The sequence below is a fragment of the Sarcophilus harrisii genome, chromosome 6 (genome assembly GCF_902635505.1).
Source record: "Sarcophilus harrisii chromosome 6, mSarHar1.11, whole genome shotgun sequence".
Lineage (NCBI taxonomy): Eukaryota > Metazoa > Chordata > Mammalia > Dasyuromorphia > Dasyuridae > Sarcophilus > Sarcophilus harrisii.
This window is the reverse complement of record NC_045431.1, coordinates 97,976,481-97,994,091: the sequence shown is the minus strand read 5'-3', so window position 1 is coordinate 97,994,091 and position 17,611 is coordinate 97,976,481. Positions and strand designations below refer to the sequence as shown.

The window sequence follows — 17,611 nt, the reverse complement described above, 5'->3', positions numbered from 1 at the left end:
AGACTTCTGTAAGAATATCTTAAAAATCAAATCAAATGATATTCCAAATATTGTAAGAAGTCAAATTTCTCATGGGGATCAGAGCCATAGAGGATCTGGACATAAACAATATAGATTTGGAGAGGGGAGCATTTCCCCCACCTTGGTCACCTTCCCATCTTTTCTGTCCTCATTTTTGTGGTATCACTGACTGTCCTGTGTTACTGTCACCCAAGGATGCCATTGTGGAGGTGGGAATGGTGGGAAGATGCTTTAGGCAAGCCCCAAGGCTTCTCTGAGAACTTCAGTGTCATAGCAGGTTGGATCTACTTTTCTCACACTACAGGGCCAGCCCACTAAGTGAAGTTCCTTTTTTAAGTGAGAAGAAACGCCCAGAGTTTTTGTCCTGTTCTAACCATCCAATCTATATTGGATCAATTCCAATGGGAAGAGTTACTCATGTGAAGTAAAAAATGCTCCTTCATTCCACCCCTCAGCCATTTCTTTGTCCTTCCCCCTCCCCTTGCCCCCGCAGGCACAGTAACATTGTATGATCTCAGGGGTTAAAAGTCACCTTTTTGGACATCATTTTGGACAGTTTCGGTTCTCAAGAAATGTGTGGGAATGGGGAAATAAATACACTTATAACTAATGGACAGGGAAAAACTGTACTCCCTCAGGCTTAGTACCAAATCAAGGAGAGTCAGGTCCTAAGAATGCACCCGAGGGGTGAAAAGCTCAAGTTTTTGGCATATTTTGAAGGAATAAAGCTTAGTGTGAAGCAACAATGTATAACTGACGTTTTTCCTATAGTAGATCCCACAGCATGTAGTCATCTAGTTCAGTTTTCCACTAAAACATTAGTTATCCATTTTAGATCCCAGTATGAAAATCAACAAAGATACTTTGCTAATTAATGTTTTTTGTTTCAAAATGTATATTGTCAGCCATTTCCCTAAAACTAGGTGGTTTTAACTGAGGGCAGAAAATTATAATAAATTTGTACATATTGAATCTTAAATAAGACTGATTTTTTTATGTATAAAAAAAAGCATTTTTTTAATGTTTCAGATCTTTTAAAATCTGAACTATGACTTGTTTTAAAGATCCTTTCCTAGATTAAAGTACAGTGCAAGAGCAAAATAATAAAATATATAAAATCTCTCATTCCTCTCCCCTGCACCCCATTCCCCCTCCCCACCCCAAAAAAGACCTCACTTCTCTTTCATGATAAAATATGCTAAATAGAGATTAATTTATTTTCTGTAAAACGGAGAGAACCAGCAGAGGGCGCCCAAAATATTTTAGAAATGAATAATTGGTCCTTTAATACTTGAAATGAAAATTTAAAGTCAAAGACTTTGATTAGGGCAGAAAACAATGGGATACTGAAAATATCTCTTAGACATTTTATTATTTTAGATACTCTCTTAGAAATGAGAATGGAAACAATTTGGACACAGAAACATAAGATGTGACTGGAAAGGGGAGCATTTTCTTAGTACTTTATCAAATTAACCAAATTCACTACTTTAACATCTCCATCCATGTGTCTGTAGTGCATGTGTAGAGAAGATATTTACTAATAATATGAAGCATAACCAAAGAAGGAATGAGAAAGCTTATCAAAATTTTCAGGCTGTAATAATCTTATTTGAAACTTCCCTGATGCTGTTAATAAAAATTGCACACCATTATTAGATTTTATATAACTTTTCCAAAAGAGAAGTGCAAAAGAATGATATTGAGATGAAGTGAGAGTGGAAGCAATCAGTTAGCAAATTACCTTGCAATCCATTCGGCAAAGTTTTCCTTCTTGAACAGTTAGGTCTCCAGGCGCCTGCAAGAAGTGAGGTCTGAAAAATCGTTCTTGAATTGGTTCATTTTCATCTCCACTGTCTCGTGATCTAGATCGGGGCCTTTGGAACAGGATACATAGTTTTAGTTCTATTTTTTGTTTTTGTCATAATAGATGAACCTGATACATTGCTCTAATTTTTTAATCTCTTTTTTTTTGGGGGGGGGGGACAACCAATAAGGGAATTTTTAAAAATATTAAAACTAGGATTTCATTTAGGAACAAATCTTGTATTTAAGAGTACATGAATTGCAATAGGCCTTAAAATCATCTGGAAAGGACTTTAGAAACAAGCTGGTTCAACCACCTTTTGCAGATAAAGTGAAGCTCAGAAAAATTAATTGACTTGCCCAAGCTCTTAAAAATTTCTTTTTATTTTGAACTTACCAAATACCAAATAAAAAAAGCCATATGTCTGTATTCATAATAGAACAAAAAATATTATACATGAAACTGCAGGTCTGTTATGTATAGCTTGCTGTTTTTTTTTAAAGTACATAACAAATTCAAGCTATAGCTTTCAAAGCTGAACTGCCTGTGTTTCTGTCTATGTGCCCAGGTAAGTAATTGGCACAGCAGAAATGGGAGTCCATCCAAGTGTTCTGACTTAGTCTGAATGTACTGTTCTCTCTACTATCACATACTGTTTAAATCCTGCCTGAACTTTTATCGTCATTGGACCTTTAAAATCATTGCAAATTCAAAGGAAGACAAATGGGGGTAAAAAAATGAGTGTTACACAGGTGTCCCAAAAGTCTTAATGCAATGTTAAAGTTTTAATAGCGCCAAGACTTTTGGAACTGTTTAAACTAGATTTTTTCTTTTTCCAAATGAAGTATTTTTCCTTTAATTTTGAGAAGTAGCAGCAGCTGTTGCCCATTAATTTGCTCCCAACTCTTTTTAACGGAAATTACTGTAACTTTCCACTGTGCTCTTAGATTTGTGGGAAATTCAAACTTAATATTTATTTTATATAGTCCTAACACATTTGCATTAAAGCTCATTTTGGATAAGAAGTCTTTTCATTTTTGTTGTTGTTTAGTTATTTTCAGTAATGTCTGACTCATTATCCTTTTGGGACTTTCTTGGCAAAGATACTAGAGTGGTTTGCCATTTCCTTCTAAGCTCATTTTACAGATGAGTAAATTGAGGCAAACTGAGTTAAGTGACTTGTCCAGGGTCACATTCCTTACTTGCAACTATCTGAGTCTGGATTTGTATTGGGTTCTTCTTGACTCTAAATCCAAAGCTCTATTCACTGCATCACCTAGCTTTTCCTAGTCTTTTTCATATCAGCCCCACTGTCCTGCAAAAAAACTCAACCAAACTGAGAAACAACAACCACCAAAAAAACCCCACAAGACATCTTTTCCTTTGATTCCATGATCACAATGACATCTACAAAAATGTCCTTTAGAGTACACAAATCAAAAGAAATTTACCAGGCATATGTGGGTTTTTTATTCTTTCTCCCTTTAAGAAGGCTGAGAATTCATCTTTAGGAGCAAGATAATTTAAACAAATTCCAGAGAAAACTAAAAAGATAGTACAAGGAAAAATAGAGAGTCCTGCTAGAAGTCACAGTAAATTAAGTTTAAGAACACTTAAATAGAGAAAGCAATAGTGAAACAAATTCAAAGTGTTCTTACTGTGACAGGCAAATAATTGTTAGCTTGTTTATAATCTATTTATTCCTGCTTCAGGCACAGGTCTAGTTTATGAAGAAGCACTGATACATACAAAATGATCTCATTTATTGGAGATCACATAAAAAAAAAAAATGCTACCAAATAGCACAGATTAATGTAAATGACCAGAGAAGGAAAAATGCACAATCTTTACATGAATACAGGTGACTAAAAGAAGAGCTAAAGAACAGGATGAGCCTGAATTAAAACTAAAAGCTTGATTTATGCACATGTTAAGTTTATTATTCCATTGTATATGTGTCCAGAGAAATAGGTTGTAATTTGAGTGGTGACAGCAATTAAAAATAAATACAAAGATTCTTGATGTTGCCAAAATGAAGTTTCAATTAAATTTGGTTAGAGAAAACAAAGAAAGCTTTTTCAAATATCACAGACAAAGGCTCTGTGTCTGAAATATATCCATCCATGGGTGGATCCATAATTCAGTCTTGTGGAGGAGGTGTAGACATGCCCATTGCCTGATACTTAAGCAGGTTCTCTTCTCTTGTCATATCCTGACATCTTTTTGGATCTATTGTTACTCTCTTTACTGCATATTTATTTTTCTAAAAAGCTCTTTAAACAAAATGCTTGTTGCTGTGGACTGTGCCTCCCGTCTAGAACTTTTTGAGGCTGCTCTTCTGTGTATCTGCTTTATGTAGGCAGGGCTACTGTCCTTTTAGAGAGGCAGAGAGCCCATTCTCGATGCCTTGGTACCATCTTTGCTACTTGAGTTATAAAAGACCTATCTAAAGGGATGTTGCTGTTGGAGGTTTCAGCATAATTCTCATTGCTCTGAAGGAGAGCCACTCTGATCTAAGCTGATTGCCCATGTAAATGAGGAGATGGAGGGGAATAGCATTTTATCTAAATTATTATCCTTTATAATTATTTCTATCTGACTTATTATAGGATGAGCTAAACAGAAGCCCTTGGAGTTGCCTGAAACATCTCATAGTAAAACAATATTATGTGCTGTTTCTGAAACCCCCAACACCAACTCTTCATAGGATGGGATTTTTTGGGAGGTGGGGGACAAGGAGGCTGAATCAATGATCCCCACAATAGCCTCTTTGCTCTTCTAAAGAGAAGTCATTTAACCTCAACTTAATACGACTTCTATATATGAACTCATAGTACTCTATACTAGTAATTCCCATTTCTGATATGATCACAGATCTTTCCTGTATTCTTGTTATTAAATGAAATAATCCTAAGAGAAGCACCCTGTAGATCAATTTCTTGGAGAGAAAGTTATGGATTTCCTTACTTTTTCAAATATGACAAATATTTGCTTATGAGAATGACGTGATCACAGCTTTAGAGATGGAAAGTACCTTTAAGGGATACTGATTCCATTTTGCAGATGATGGAACTCAGACCTAAAGAGGATGTCCAAGGTCACACAGATAGAGAAGAGAACCAGGATCTGGACTTAGAGTTTTCAGTTTAAAAATTCAGCCCTCATGTATTGCACTATGTATAAATTGTGCTTTTTATTTGGAAAAGCAAAATTGTAAAGTCTTTTCTTCTCTCTAACATCCCTCAGGGAAAGTGAACAGGTTTTTAATACTGGATAGATGAACTTTATCCTGACCTGTAATATCCTTTAAAGAAATACAAGAAGGTGTCAAAAACCTTTGTTTTCTGAATGTATTCTGTCTTGGAGTCCAAACATGATCCTGGCAGTGTCCATTACTGTTATAGTAGCCATGCAAAGGAAATAAATAAAATACCTTCTAACATGAGGCTGGCCTGAGGGAGAACGAGGACTACGGCCTCTCTGGTTGACAGCCTGTACCATCAGCCTTCCAGTACAACTCACTCGGCCCTGTCAGAGATAATAGGAAAATTAAAAAGGAAAAGAAAAAATGATTCATAATTGAATACTTGCGTAGCCAAATGCCTCCACATTTCTTGTTTAGCTTTCAGCATTCAAGACTACTATAGATCAGCCTGTAATGTTACCAATAATTCATCTTTTTCTAGGAAAGGGATAAGGAACAGTGATGTAATAAGTGCTCACCTTTTTTTCTGAGGATTTGATAATATTGATTGTTAATTCACCATTTTCAGAGCAAGGGGAAAAAAAACACTGCGTACTTCCTGAGACCCTTCTTTTTGTGTTTTGGTTCAGCATCTGGTATCTACTATTACTGTTTGCCTGAGTTGTCTTTAAACATCAGGACCACTTTTGATGATTTGCAAATCAAGTACAATTATTGCTGCCTGGACTACTGTTAATCAAGATCTAAGCTAGCCAGTGGCACTGGTGGAAAAAAGCAGAGAGGGAGGGAAGGAGGTAAGGAGTAAGAGAATAAGAAAATAAGAGCTCTTCCCCCTACATTTTTTGGTGCCTCACGATTTTTGAAGCCTTCATATGAAATGTTTGGATATGTCTTTTATTGATGTCACATCTATGGCTTGTTGCAGATTCCAAAATAAAAATTGGAATATTCTAATCCCTCATCTACTCTTCCCAGGAGCACATTTCTCTAATCCCAGTAATTTTCGAATTGCATGACCAATGGCATCACTTCCAAAACTATTAAGTTGTATTGGAATGGTGTAAATTAGCATTTTTTGAGAAGTTTCTTTGGCAAATTGTTAAGGACTTGGAGTATCATCCCCTTATAACATCATAGTCTCATCCAAGAACATAGCCTGTCTAAGGATTTTTATCATTAGGTGTGTTAAATAGCTATAAGAATGGATTTACTTACAGATAATGGCTGACCTATTAGGAAAATTAATTTTTATTTGTTCAATTCTTTAGGGTTTTCCTAAGTTTGGCAGAAAGATTTAATGGAGCTACAAAAAAGGCCCAAATGATAAGGATTGAAATCCCTATCTTACAATCTTCACTCCTTATTTGAATTTTTTCCCTCATCAAAATCTTAACCTGACTTAACAGACAGATTAGACATTCTTTCCTCTTTCCTCCCTGTGCCTCAGCCCACTGCCCCTTCCCTGCTGCATGAATATGCACAGAATTACAGTTACATTTGGTTGTGAGCTCCCTAAAAGAAAGTGTCAGGTTTTTTTTTTCCCCTGGGTAGTTGACTCTAAAAGTTCCCAGTGGGAGTTAGATTAAAAGTACAAGTGATTAAAGGGGCAATGTAAGTCTGACCAATTAAATCTTTGAGAGAGCTCCAGATCCAAACTTCTTTTAAGGAAACAATATATTAATAGATAACCACATGATATAGTTACCAGAAAACCTCAAGTCCCCTCAATGCAACACTGAGAAAAACCCAAGTGTCCAGAAGAATAAAGGACTGTCTATTGTCGCATCATATCTGGAGGTGGATATTTAATTTTGTGTACCAGTCTAGCAGAGACATTGACAAGCTAGATCCCATCCAGAGGAGAATGGCCAAGATAGAAGAACCAATGAAAAATGGTTGATGAAATTTGGGAAGTTTAGCTTGAAGGAAAAAAAAAAAAAGACAAAGAAAACATGGCAGTTGACATTTTCAAAAAATGTGAAGGGTTGACATCTATAAAAGAGAATAGATTTATTCTATGCTGCTCCAGGGGGCAGAAGTGGGATTAATAGAGAAAAATTATAGGGAAGCAGATTTCTGATCAAAATAACTTTCTTAAAGGCCAAAGCTATGCAATAGACTGCTCTGTGAGATAGAACCCTATGACCACAAGTGCTCAAATCCAAACTGGATGACCTTGGATGGAGTAAATAACATTTCTAGACTAGCTGGAAGATTAGACCAGAATGTCTCTAAAGTCATTTTGTACTCAATGATTCTATAGGACTCTAATTGCTTGTTTTTTAGCCTTTTGAAAGATCTGTAGTTAGGCTGTGCTACTCTTAACAACACTTGGCTGTTCTGCCTTGGGTTGCAAAGGCTATTGCATCTTCTGGAAAAAAGCTAAGGCTGTATATCATGGACTAACATTAAATATGCTGAACAATAGTGCTATTAATATAAATGTTATTATAATTGATGAAATATCAATAAATTATATGGAAGACGCATCTTAATGTTCTATAACTATTCATTCACTCTACTAGTTTTTTTGATGACAGTAACTCATAAAGACCATTTACTAAGGCATGAGGGAGATACTATCAGTGGAAGGTATACACACTGATGAAATCGGGTAGCTGATGCACACAGAACTATTTTTTCCTTGCATGATAAAGAGAAGTATGGATTTCAGAATCTTGGTCATACAATTCTACCAAGACTCTATATCTATTTACTATCTATCCTTTTTTGGAGAAAGAGAGAATTAGTTCATTCCTAAGGTCTGAGGACATGGACTAATTCTTTTCTTTCCTATGTTTTGTATGACCTCATACAACACATAGCAGCTGCTTAATACGTGTTTATTAATTGCTACAGAATCAGTCATTTAAACAACAAAATCTTATTGAGTGACTGCTAAGTCCTAAGCTAAAGGTGTCAGTTTTGAATAGAAACAAGGCCACTAAACTATACATAAAGATCCCTGACTTGTTTTGTTGAATATTTCCCAAATAAAATTTTACTCTAGTTGGGTCTTGCTTGGGAGTGTTATGGGTTGAGTATTTTGAAATCTCTATCCTAGGCATTATGCTAGGTGCTTTGGAAGATGCAAAGATAGAAAGAACACTCAAGAGATTCAAGAAAGCTACAATTTCACTAGAAAATAGTAGAAGAAGGAGGAAGAAGCATAACCTTGGGAATGGGAATCAGTAGACTTGAGTTTAAAATCCAAATATGTCACTAACTAGCTGTTTCCTTTGGTCAGAAACTTCCACCTCTCAGGTTCTAAAATGAAGAATTTTGACTTTAAAGAGATCTAAGGTCTCTTACAACTCTTGATATTCTATGACTTTTGAGCATGAGAGGGAGAGATAAACAGGGAAAGGAATGACTGGACTGGAAGGAATGGTTATAAACAGAATCATCTCTATACTCAGGAGGAATATCACAAGAGGATACCAAAATATATGTTACAGACCCCCACTAGCATCTAAAATTGTTTCCTGTCACGACCACAGATAAACTCGGCAGAATTCTCATAAAAATTCTCATGAAAGATGAGGTATAATGTTACTAATGAAAACCAGTTCCATTCGAGTTACCTTATGTTTATTTGTACCTAAAATGCAGGCCGTGGGAGGCTAACTTCCCTCATGCTGACCTGTTGGTTAATGCTTGGCATGAACCTAATTGTTAAGCTGGTTTGGAGTCTCCTAATGAGGCTCATCTAAGCCTGGAAGTCTCCAATTGCAATAGGAAAGCTGGGTGGTCACATACTTAGAAGACCCCTATTATACTTTAAATAGTTGATGTTCTGCCAAAAAGCTGCATATGTTTGCTTTAATAAGTAAACATGCAGAATCCATAATCATTTTGAAGAGAGGATAGAGGAGAGAAGCCAGTACATTTTGTTTTATGTGAATAGTTTTAATTGTGTAAATAGGTAATATGGCTTTCCTCATTATAGACTTTGACATTTTAGTGATTAAAAAAAAAAAAATCTGGACCCACGATTTCACCAATGTGTGGGAACTTAGTCCATTAATGTAAATTGGTCAGTCTAGCAAAATGAAAGTCTTTCTGACTCCAGGGTTGACCATACTTCCTATCATATCAGGAACAGAATTCTTATACTTTATATATGTTTTTATTGTGGACAAAATCATGCTGTAATAAATCACACTCCGAGATTTCAAAAATGTATGACCCTATTCATAGGAGTGCTTCCTCACCTGATACATACAGAAGACACTTAATAAATTCTAAGGGGCTATATAAATACCAATCATTAATGATTACAGATCACAATTCCTCTATGATTCAGCAGAGAATTTTGTGAATTTCTGTGGAACAATAAAACAAAGCATCATTTGGTACCTAACTTTAGAGTGATGAATAGTTCTGAATTAATTGAGGCTGGTCCTTGGGTGACAAGCATGCACAGTTCATTGTGAGGTCTGTGCTTGAAATCTTTCCAGTTAAAATAGGAACTGCCAAGACTTGTGCTGCCCTGGTAGAGCCTTCAAGACCTCCAGGGACACTTTTTTTTTTTTAAACAAGGAAAGGCTTTTGTGGTGGGAAGACATACAGGAGGAGTGATGATGAATAGTGATAATGATGGGGAAAAAAAGAGTGTCAATGACACATCAAGTCATAGAACTAATACAAATTCAGAAGACAGCATAAGACTCTATATTAGATTATATTTAATATATACGTTAAAAAACCCAAGCTGCAATTCTTCATATCTTTATAGATAATATTTTTCTACTCTTTTTTCCTATATTCATCACAGTTAAATTCATGTTTAAAATAATTAAATGTTTAAGAAATGAACCCATGGTCACCTTCATACTAAAATAAAGCATCATCTAGAAATCTAGTCATAATCTAAGAAAAAAATCTAAGGCCCATGATACCTCAAAGTGATAAAAATAAGAAAAAGATCTATCTGAATGAGAATATTTATGGCACTCTTTTAGTAGTCACAAAAACTAGAAACGAAGGGTTTAGAGATGATTCTGTTTCTATTGAGGAGTGGCTAAACAACTAGTGGAATATTATTATTCTGTAAGATAGGACAAAATGGATGGTTTCAGAAAAAAACTGGGAAGATTTCTGTGAATTGATGCAGAATGAAGTGAGCAGAAACATAAGAGTGATATATGTATTGATAAAAAACAAAGAAAAACAACTTTGAAAGACTTTAGAACACTGATTATCACAATGATAAAACACAGTTCCAGAGATTTGATGAAATATGCTATCTCTTGAGAGAGAGGCAATAGAACTAAAATGCATTTTTAACATATTGGTCAATGGGGAGATTTGTTTTCCTTAACTACGCGTATTTGTTAAAAGAGCTTTCCTCTAGGGGAGGGAAGGAGGGGAAAAATTGGAACAAAAGGTTGGCAATTGTCAATACTGTAAAATTACCCATGCATATAACTTGTAAATAAAAAGCTATTAAAAATTAAAAACAAACAAACAAAAGAGCTTTCCTCCCTCCATTCTTCCCCTCTATCTTCCTTTCTTTCGGGTTTAGGTGGGGGGGAAGGTAGGAGGGAGAAAAAAATGCTTATTAATTAGAAAAATTTTAAAAAGTTAAGACTTTTATGAACTGATACAAAGTGAAATCAGCATAATCAAATCAATTTTACACATGATGACCACAATATGGTAAGGGAAAGCAATATTGAAAGACTAGAACTCTTATCAGTATTATGTCTAATGATGACTTCGTGGAACTGATGATGAAGCAAGTGTCTTGCTTGTTAGCAGAAAGGTGGTAGACTTTAGAGATAGAATAAGACATATATTTACTTGCAGATCTGGCCAAACTGTTGTTTTGCTAGACCATGCTGATTTGTTTTGAGGTATAGGAATCAGTTGGAAGTGACAATGATGTAAGAATATGTCTTCAATAAAATATTAAAATAAACCAAAACAAATCTTGGGTTTAGATTCACCCTAGTATGAATTACCTGATGGTGAGGAAGGGAGCTAACTTCTAAAAAATCCAGTTATCCTAGATGACCTGGTGAAATGTATGAAGTTTCTGAATAGCAGTTGCCTCTCCCCTCCATCCTAGAGGCCCTTTATGGCACTAAAGTTACAAGATAGAAGAAAAGACCTTCAGAAAAGGTACTGATCTGGCTTACATTATAAGTAAGATTCCACTACAAAAGACTTTATGAGGTCTGCTAATTGGTTTGTTGAAGTGAAATTTTGCTATAATAAGGAAGATATGTTATACATGCTAAAAACACATTCCTTAGGTTTAGGACCTGGAGAGGAAACACAGCTGCTTGCAGTGAGTCAGTGAGTGAAAAGAGGTAGCTGTGGTATAGTGTTAAAAAAAAAAAAAATCTGGATTTGGAGTCAGAAGCCTAAGGAATTTGAATCCTGGCTCTGCCAACCAAATGTGTCAATTTGAGCAAGTGACTTTATGTCTCTGGGATTTATTTCCTCATCCAAAAAAAAAAAAAAAAAAGGAAGTAGACTAGTGAATTTTAAAAATTCCCTTTCAAATCTAATGATCTAAGGGTCAGATATATTTGACTACAAGGAGAAAATAGGAAGTGTATCAAGTATATAAGCTCCTGAATTGATGTTTTGGTAGATGACTTGGGAAATTTTTTGGTTTCCTTCTTATCAGGGGATGGTTGAAATATGTGAAAGGGAGAAAGAGTTAAGGACAGCTAAGGCCTATATCTAGCTCTAACGATGTTAGTACCTCCTCTCTTTATGTCCAACTACACATACAAATCTTTTTATTTACAATCATTTGATGTTATGAGTACAAATCTTGCCTCACACATTTACTAGCTGTGTGACTCTGGGCAAGTGACTTAATCTTTTTCAATCTCATTTTCCTCATCTGTAAAATGGGAATAATAATGAAATCTACCTTTTTGGGTTATTGTGAAGATCATAATAAATGATATAAAATGTTTCACAAACCTCTAAGTACTTTATAAATCCTAGTCATTCATCTATTCCTTTTTTCTTCCATCTCTCTATTGCTATAGTTATACATTTATATTTTTATCTGCTTATTTTACTTATCAAATTACATGGATACTGACTAGAGTCTATAAAATATAGAATAAAAACAGGATTTTACGGATCATCTTAGGTCAGTCTTATTTTATTAATTATTTATTTATTATTTAAATAAGTAAGTGATGTACTTCAGGTCACAGAGGTCCTTACAGATCTTACACCTGTTCCACTGCACCACATTATTGTATTAAATAATTCATTGTCATAGTTTGCTGAAAGCAGATCAAAGTACTGGTATCCTGAGCCTATCCCTTGCTTTTGAAATGGCTTTGTTATATAAAATACTTCTTTGTAGTGGCAGTTATTGTGAAAGGAAGTATGCATATTTGATGCAGCTTTGGTAGTTATTTTTCCCTTCTAAGGGGCAAGCAAAGGCCCCTTCATAAGAGGGTGGGACACCCAATGAATGTTTGTCTTGAGCATGACTATGTTTAGGGCAAAGTAAAGAGAAGGCAGATTTAAGTTTCCAGCAGATGAGATTACACAATAGTTTTCTTTCTACTGAAAATTCCCCATGAAGTCTATCTCCCAGAAGATTCTTTCTTTGCTTCTATGACTACCAGGTGGTCTTCTCTGCTTTGCCAAAGTATAATGCCGGAGAAACTGAGGCAGGATTGAGATTAGAGAACAATTTAATAATTTATTTAAAAGGGAGAGATTTACTGGGACCAAATGGAGCCATGGTTTGGTCCCAGGGCTGAATGAGACTAGCGTCTCCAAGAATCCAGCAAACAATCAAAATTCTCAATGACATATATACACGTGGCTCAGATACAGGGGGTAGACTGAGGCAGGGGCAGAGTCAGGGTGCTGAGAGTGGGAATGGGACTCTAATAGGGTGGGGTGAGCCGCTGGAGAGGGGGATGACATAATAGGGGGCTGTTGTGCAGGGCAGCATTTCAACTTAATCACTTAAAATTATTTAGGTTAAGAGTCTAGCTCTCAAATCATTGCTGTGGTGTTGTTCCCTTTGTCACTGTCCAGCAACCATTATACAGATGCCACCAAAAGATCTCTATTTCCTTTCTCTGTGTTCACACCTGCCAATTCCCTCCTTGCATCAATCTTTCCCACATGTCTAAAACAGAAGACTTTTTAAATAATTAGTTTGTTAACATGGGGTCCGAATTTGTCACTGGCTCTTAATCATGTGAGCAACATCAATGATTAAAAACATTCTTTTTTTCCTCTTCAGATTACCATTTTAGGGGAAGCCCTGGAGCCATGCTTCCCTTTACCCTAATTCTGTCCATCTCTTCCTTCTTGTCAACCTCCTTTCCATTCTGGAAAAAATTTCTGTCCACTTCTCTATCACTCTCCTGAATAGCAACTGCTTCTTCTGAACCATTATTTCAGGAAAAACCTTTACTTCATTACTGATTCTCTACCTTCTTATCCTAGTCTGCTGCCTTGTGTCCATGAAGTTACCCTTTCTTCTCTTCTCCATCCACTTCTGGACAGCGAACCATAATCAGATCAAACTCTCCACTGTTCCTGAATAGGGTGTGTTAATCTATTTATAATTCTGCTCACTCACTTGGTGAACCAAGTGATCTTGTCCACCTAAGGATGATCTTTGCTTTTGTATTTGTATCTTCAGCACTTAACATAATGCCTGACACTTAAGTGCTTAATGCCTTTTCATTCATTCATTAAAAAGATGTTTAACACTTTAACAACTCTATTTTTAAAAGTCAAAATTTAGTTGAAACAATCCTCTAAGTTTTCTGTCTCCCTAAGCTCTAGCAAAATGATCTGAATAGATCTATGTAAGTGAATATTAATGAATATAAAGATGTATGAAACCAAAACTCCAAATCAGATTATTAAAAGGATAGATCCCACAATTTACACTTTGATTTTTGTAAGGAAGTGTCTAATTTAAAAAAATTAGGAACTATTCATTTTTTCTTCCTATTTTGCACAAATTAGACCTAATAATTTTATCCTTGGTTGCCCCTGCTACCCAGTAATAGAGCTTCATTAGATGTTGCTAATTTGTCCATTCTCCACCATGACTAAATAGGGCTCCCTACATGAAAGGAAGCAAGTTCTTGCCAGAAATGAGCCCGGAAGCTTTCTGATGTAAAAACTAAACATCATCAACAAGACCACCTTTCTCTAACAAGCCCAGCTGTGTGTGACTTTTCAATTCCAAACAAACCTAAAGAGCTCAATGCTGCACTCCCAAGGATACGCTGGAATATTTAACTAGCCAGGGTTTTTGCTTTAAACCTCCAGCCTGCAAAAAATCATCTAATCCCTTGCATAAGGCCTGTTATTTATGTAAAGTGGAAATAACATTTATATTTCATGGTTTATCAGATTCAATTTGTAGCACTAGGGTCTATGCAAAAGCTTGCCTTTTTTAAGCATGATATGTAATCAGCAGAAGTTACCAACTGCTGGAGACCATTTCCAGAATCCAGACATGATGCTGCAGGGTCACTTAGCAACATACAAACACAGAGCACAACATTCGTGTTTAGATTAAATTGTTTCTTAAAGATAGGATTAGGCCCTAAAATAAACTCTCTCTTAGGTTCTCATTTTGGCCTTGCTTTTGGTCTTATGGTACATGATCCCTCATTGTTTTCACTGAACTGTGGCTGTTTCATTCTCCTGCAGCAATCACCAAACAGGATACACAGAAGCATATGCAGTCATAACAGCATGTTTTCTCCCAAGCAGAATTTGGGCATTGTCAACCAGAACCTGAAGGGCTGCTTACTTCAGAAAGATTAATCCAGGTGGGAAAACTTCATTGAAAAGGGCTTCTATTTTTATGGGCTATAATAGAATCCTTACTGAACGTCAATATCTTCCTCTTAACCCTGGTTCTCACCCTGCTTTTTGGACTGTTTACTGTAATTATTTTCCACTGTTCAGGGAATTTTGACCGTATGGGTTTCATTAACCCAACTGACTTTTCCACTCTAGCTCTCCTCTTTTCCCCCCTGGTCATTTCACATTATGTCAGGCTGCAATGTACCATAAAAAGGGGGAATTCTCCCTCTGCTTTCTATTTCCAACTTTTTTTTTTTAAGATGGGGTAAACAAAGAAGATAGAAAATAAAAATTATATCGTTTCCAGCCAAACACAAGCTACACAACAATGCAAATTATTTTATGCTTTGGGAATTAAGAGCCCGGAAAAAAAGTTTAGGAACAGGACCTTCTTTTGATATGGCTCTTCTTGGAGTATTAATTTTAAAATCTGCAAAATAAAGAGCATAGCAAATAACTTCAGACTGACAGATGTTACCAGGTTGGGATGACAAAATACTCTGTTAGACAGCTCTGTGGAGGTATGCCTGTAGCAACAAAGCATAAGACACGCTGGGGCCTAGGCACAAAAATGGGTTGCCATCTGTCAGTTCTAAATACCACTCTGGGTTCTAATGGACGGTAAATCTCATCCCAATTTCTGCGTGGTGACTCACAAAACCAACATGAGGTCTGGCATGATTCTGGGTGGTTGGCAATACCTGCTAAATGACGACCTAAGATTTAAAAAGCAGGAAGTTTTGCACACAGGATTAAGACATACTGGCAAAGCCTTGTTGAGAAGCTTGAAGAGCATCTGTCCAAGCTGCAGGGGGCATTAAAAAAATCTCCCATGACAGTTTTAATGTGAGATAAATGTCTCTATCCAGCCAGCTGCACATTATTCAAGGTCTTATTATCCCATGTGAGAATGATCCAGACCTTTTGCTTCTTTACTCCCTCAATTTGGCTATTTAGGTAGGAAAGGCGACTTCCAAAGTTTTAGTCTATATATTCTATTCCCAATTGGTGTAGTTGCCTTGGAGGCCATTTGGAGCCACCAGTAGCCTCTGGAATTCTAATGACTTCACTTAAAAGTTGAGCCCACTCTGGGGGAATCAAAACAGGTGTGCTATTCTAACCTGTGTTGGAGAAGTAGGCTGAGAAGAGCCAGAATTAGTCAATGATTCAAACTCTTTTCTTGTCCACTTTTCTTTCCCCACTGGGGGGAAGAGCTATCAGGAAAATCTTTTCCTGATTCAAAGACTCCCTTAGAATTCAGCAAGGCAGAATTACCGGATCTCTGATGAAGGTCTGACAATTCCTTAGGACAGCAGCATTCCCAGGGCCACAAATCACTCTCCTGTGGCCTAAGCGATGGCCCTGAGATTTGGCTCTTTCTCTTTGTGAGGTTGTAATGGTTATGGGAGCTCACTCCCTAAGTCCTTCCTCACTATGTGGGTGGAAGGGAATTAAGAGAGGAAGCCAAAAGTTAAGAGGACCCCACACAAGCATTATACTGTTTGGATATTTTTCTTCCAAGACTATATCAGCTTATATTCTGCTCATAGTCTACCTAGAAACTTTCTTATCTCAATTCTACTCAAAGGTTCTTTAAACCACAATTGGACATAAGGTAACACCAAATGGAGTGGGTTAGATAATCAGAGGGTTTAGAGCTAAAGGCAATAGATGCAGTTCCCTCATTTTGAAGATAAGGAAAGTGAATGTTTGAGAGAGAAAACAATGTGCTCAAAGTGCAAATAATAAGCAGCAAAATCAGGATCTATTTATTTTAAGCTCTAAAAATGCCTTACTTTTTTCACCTGGAAAATGAGGCAGATGGACTACGGGCCTCTAAAGTTCCTTTCCAATCTAGATCTATTATTTTTTTATTTATATATGTGTGTGTGTGTATATATAATTTTTTTTTCCTGAGGCAATTGGGGTTAAGTGACTTGCCCAGAGTCACCCAGCTAGGAAGTGTTAAGTATCTGAGGTCACATTTGAACTCAGGTCCTCCTCACTTCAAGGCTAGTGCTTTGTCCACTGTGCCACCTAGCTGCCTCTATTATCTTTTTTTAAGTCTTTTTTTCACCCCCCGATTTTAAGATATTTTTATTTTATTTTATTTTTATAATTATTTTATTACAAGATATCAAAAGTTACATGACAAGTTAAATAGGCAGCCCCCAGAATTATTTAATCTTGTATGGGATAATAAGCTAATCTTCAAATAACATGCAAGAGTGATTTGAATTACATTTCGGAAATCATAGTACTTTTAATGATTCTAAACTGCCGATTTTCCTTAATACCAGTATTCTTCTTGTGATATAATTTTACCCGTCTTAAAATCAAGGAATACAATGATCTCAGAGGAATTAAAATTATGCATAGCTCAAAGGGCAATGTAAAGAAGTGTGGAGATCTGTGGGTAGGCTATAGCAAGATACTAACAATAATTTCCAAGATGTTGTAAAGAGAAAATTATTTAGAGTATGTCTGGTCAAAAATAGGAGCTAAGCAACCAAACAAAAAAGCATTTATTAAGCACCAACTACATGGTACTGGAAATACATATACAAAAATGCCCTGGCTTTTGGGAATCTTAAATTCTCAAGAACTGGAGAAAATTCTGCATGGCACCCCAAAGTTAATAAAAAGAAGGAGATCAGGATAGATATTGTGCAGAGGATAAAAGTAAAAACACAGGCAAGAATTACAGAGGATAGAAAAACATGAAGAATGCATTCATGATTGTA

At 36.1% G+C, this 17,611-nt stretch overlaps 1 protein-coding gene across 5 annotated transcripts in view; it reads right to left on the bottom strand.

Annotated features, from left to right (window-relative positions):
• PALLD (palladin, cytoskeletal associated protein) overlaps nucleotides 1-17,611 on the bottom strand; it is a 470,544-nt gene that overhangs the window by 9,311 nt on the left and 443,622 nt on the right. For all 5 annotated transcript variants that reach the window (XM_031943909.1, XM_031943906.1, XM_031943908.1 and 2 more), the window contains 2 exons: nucleotides 5,262-5,356; nucleotides 1,766-1,898 (listed from right to left, as the gene is read on the bottom strand). In XM_031943909.1, the coding sequence (XP_031799769.1) occupies nucleotides 1,766-1,898; nucleotides 5,262-5,356 (228 nt within the window). The remainder of the gene's footprint in view (nucleotides 1-1,765; nucleotides 1,899-5,261; nucleotides 5,357-17,611) is intronic.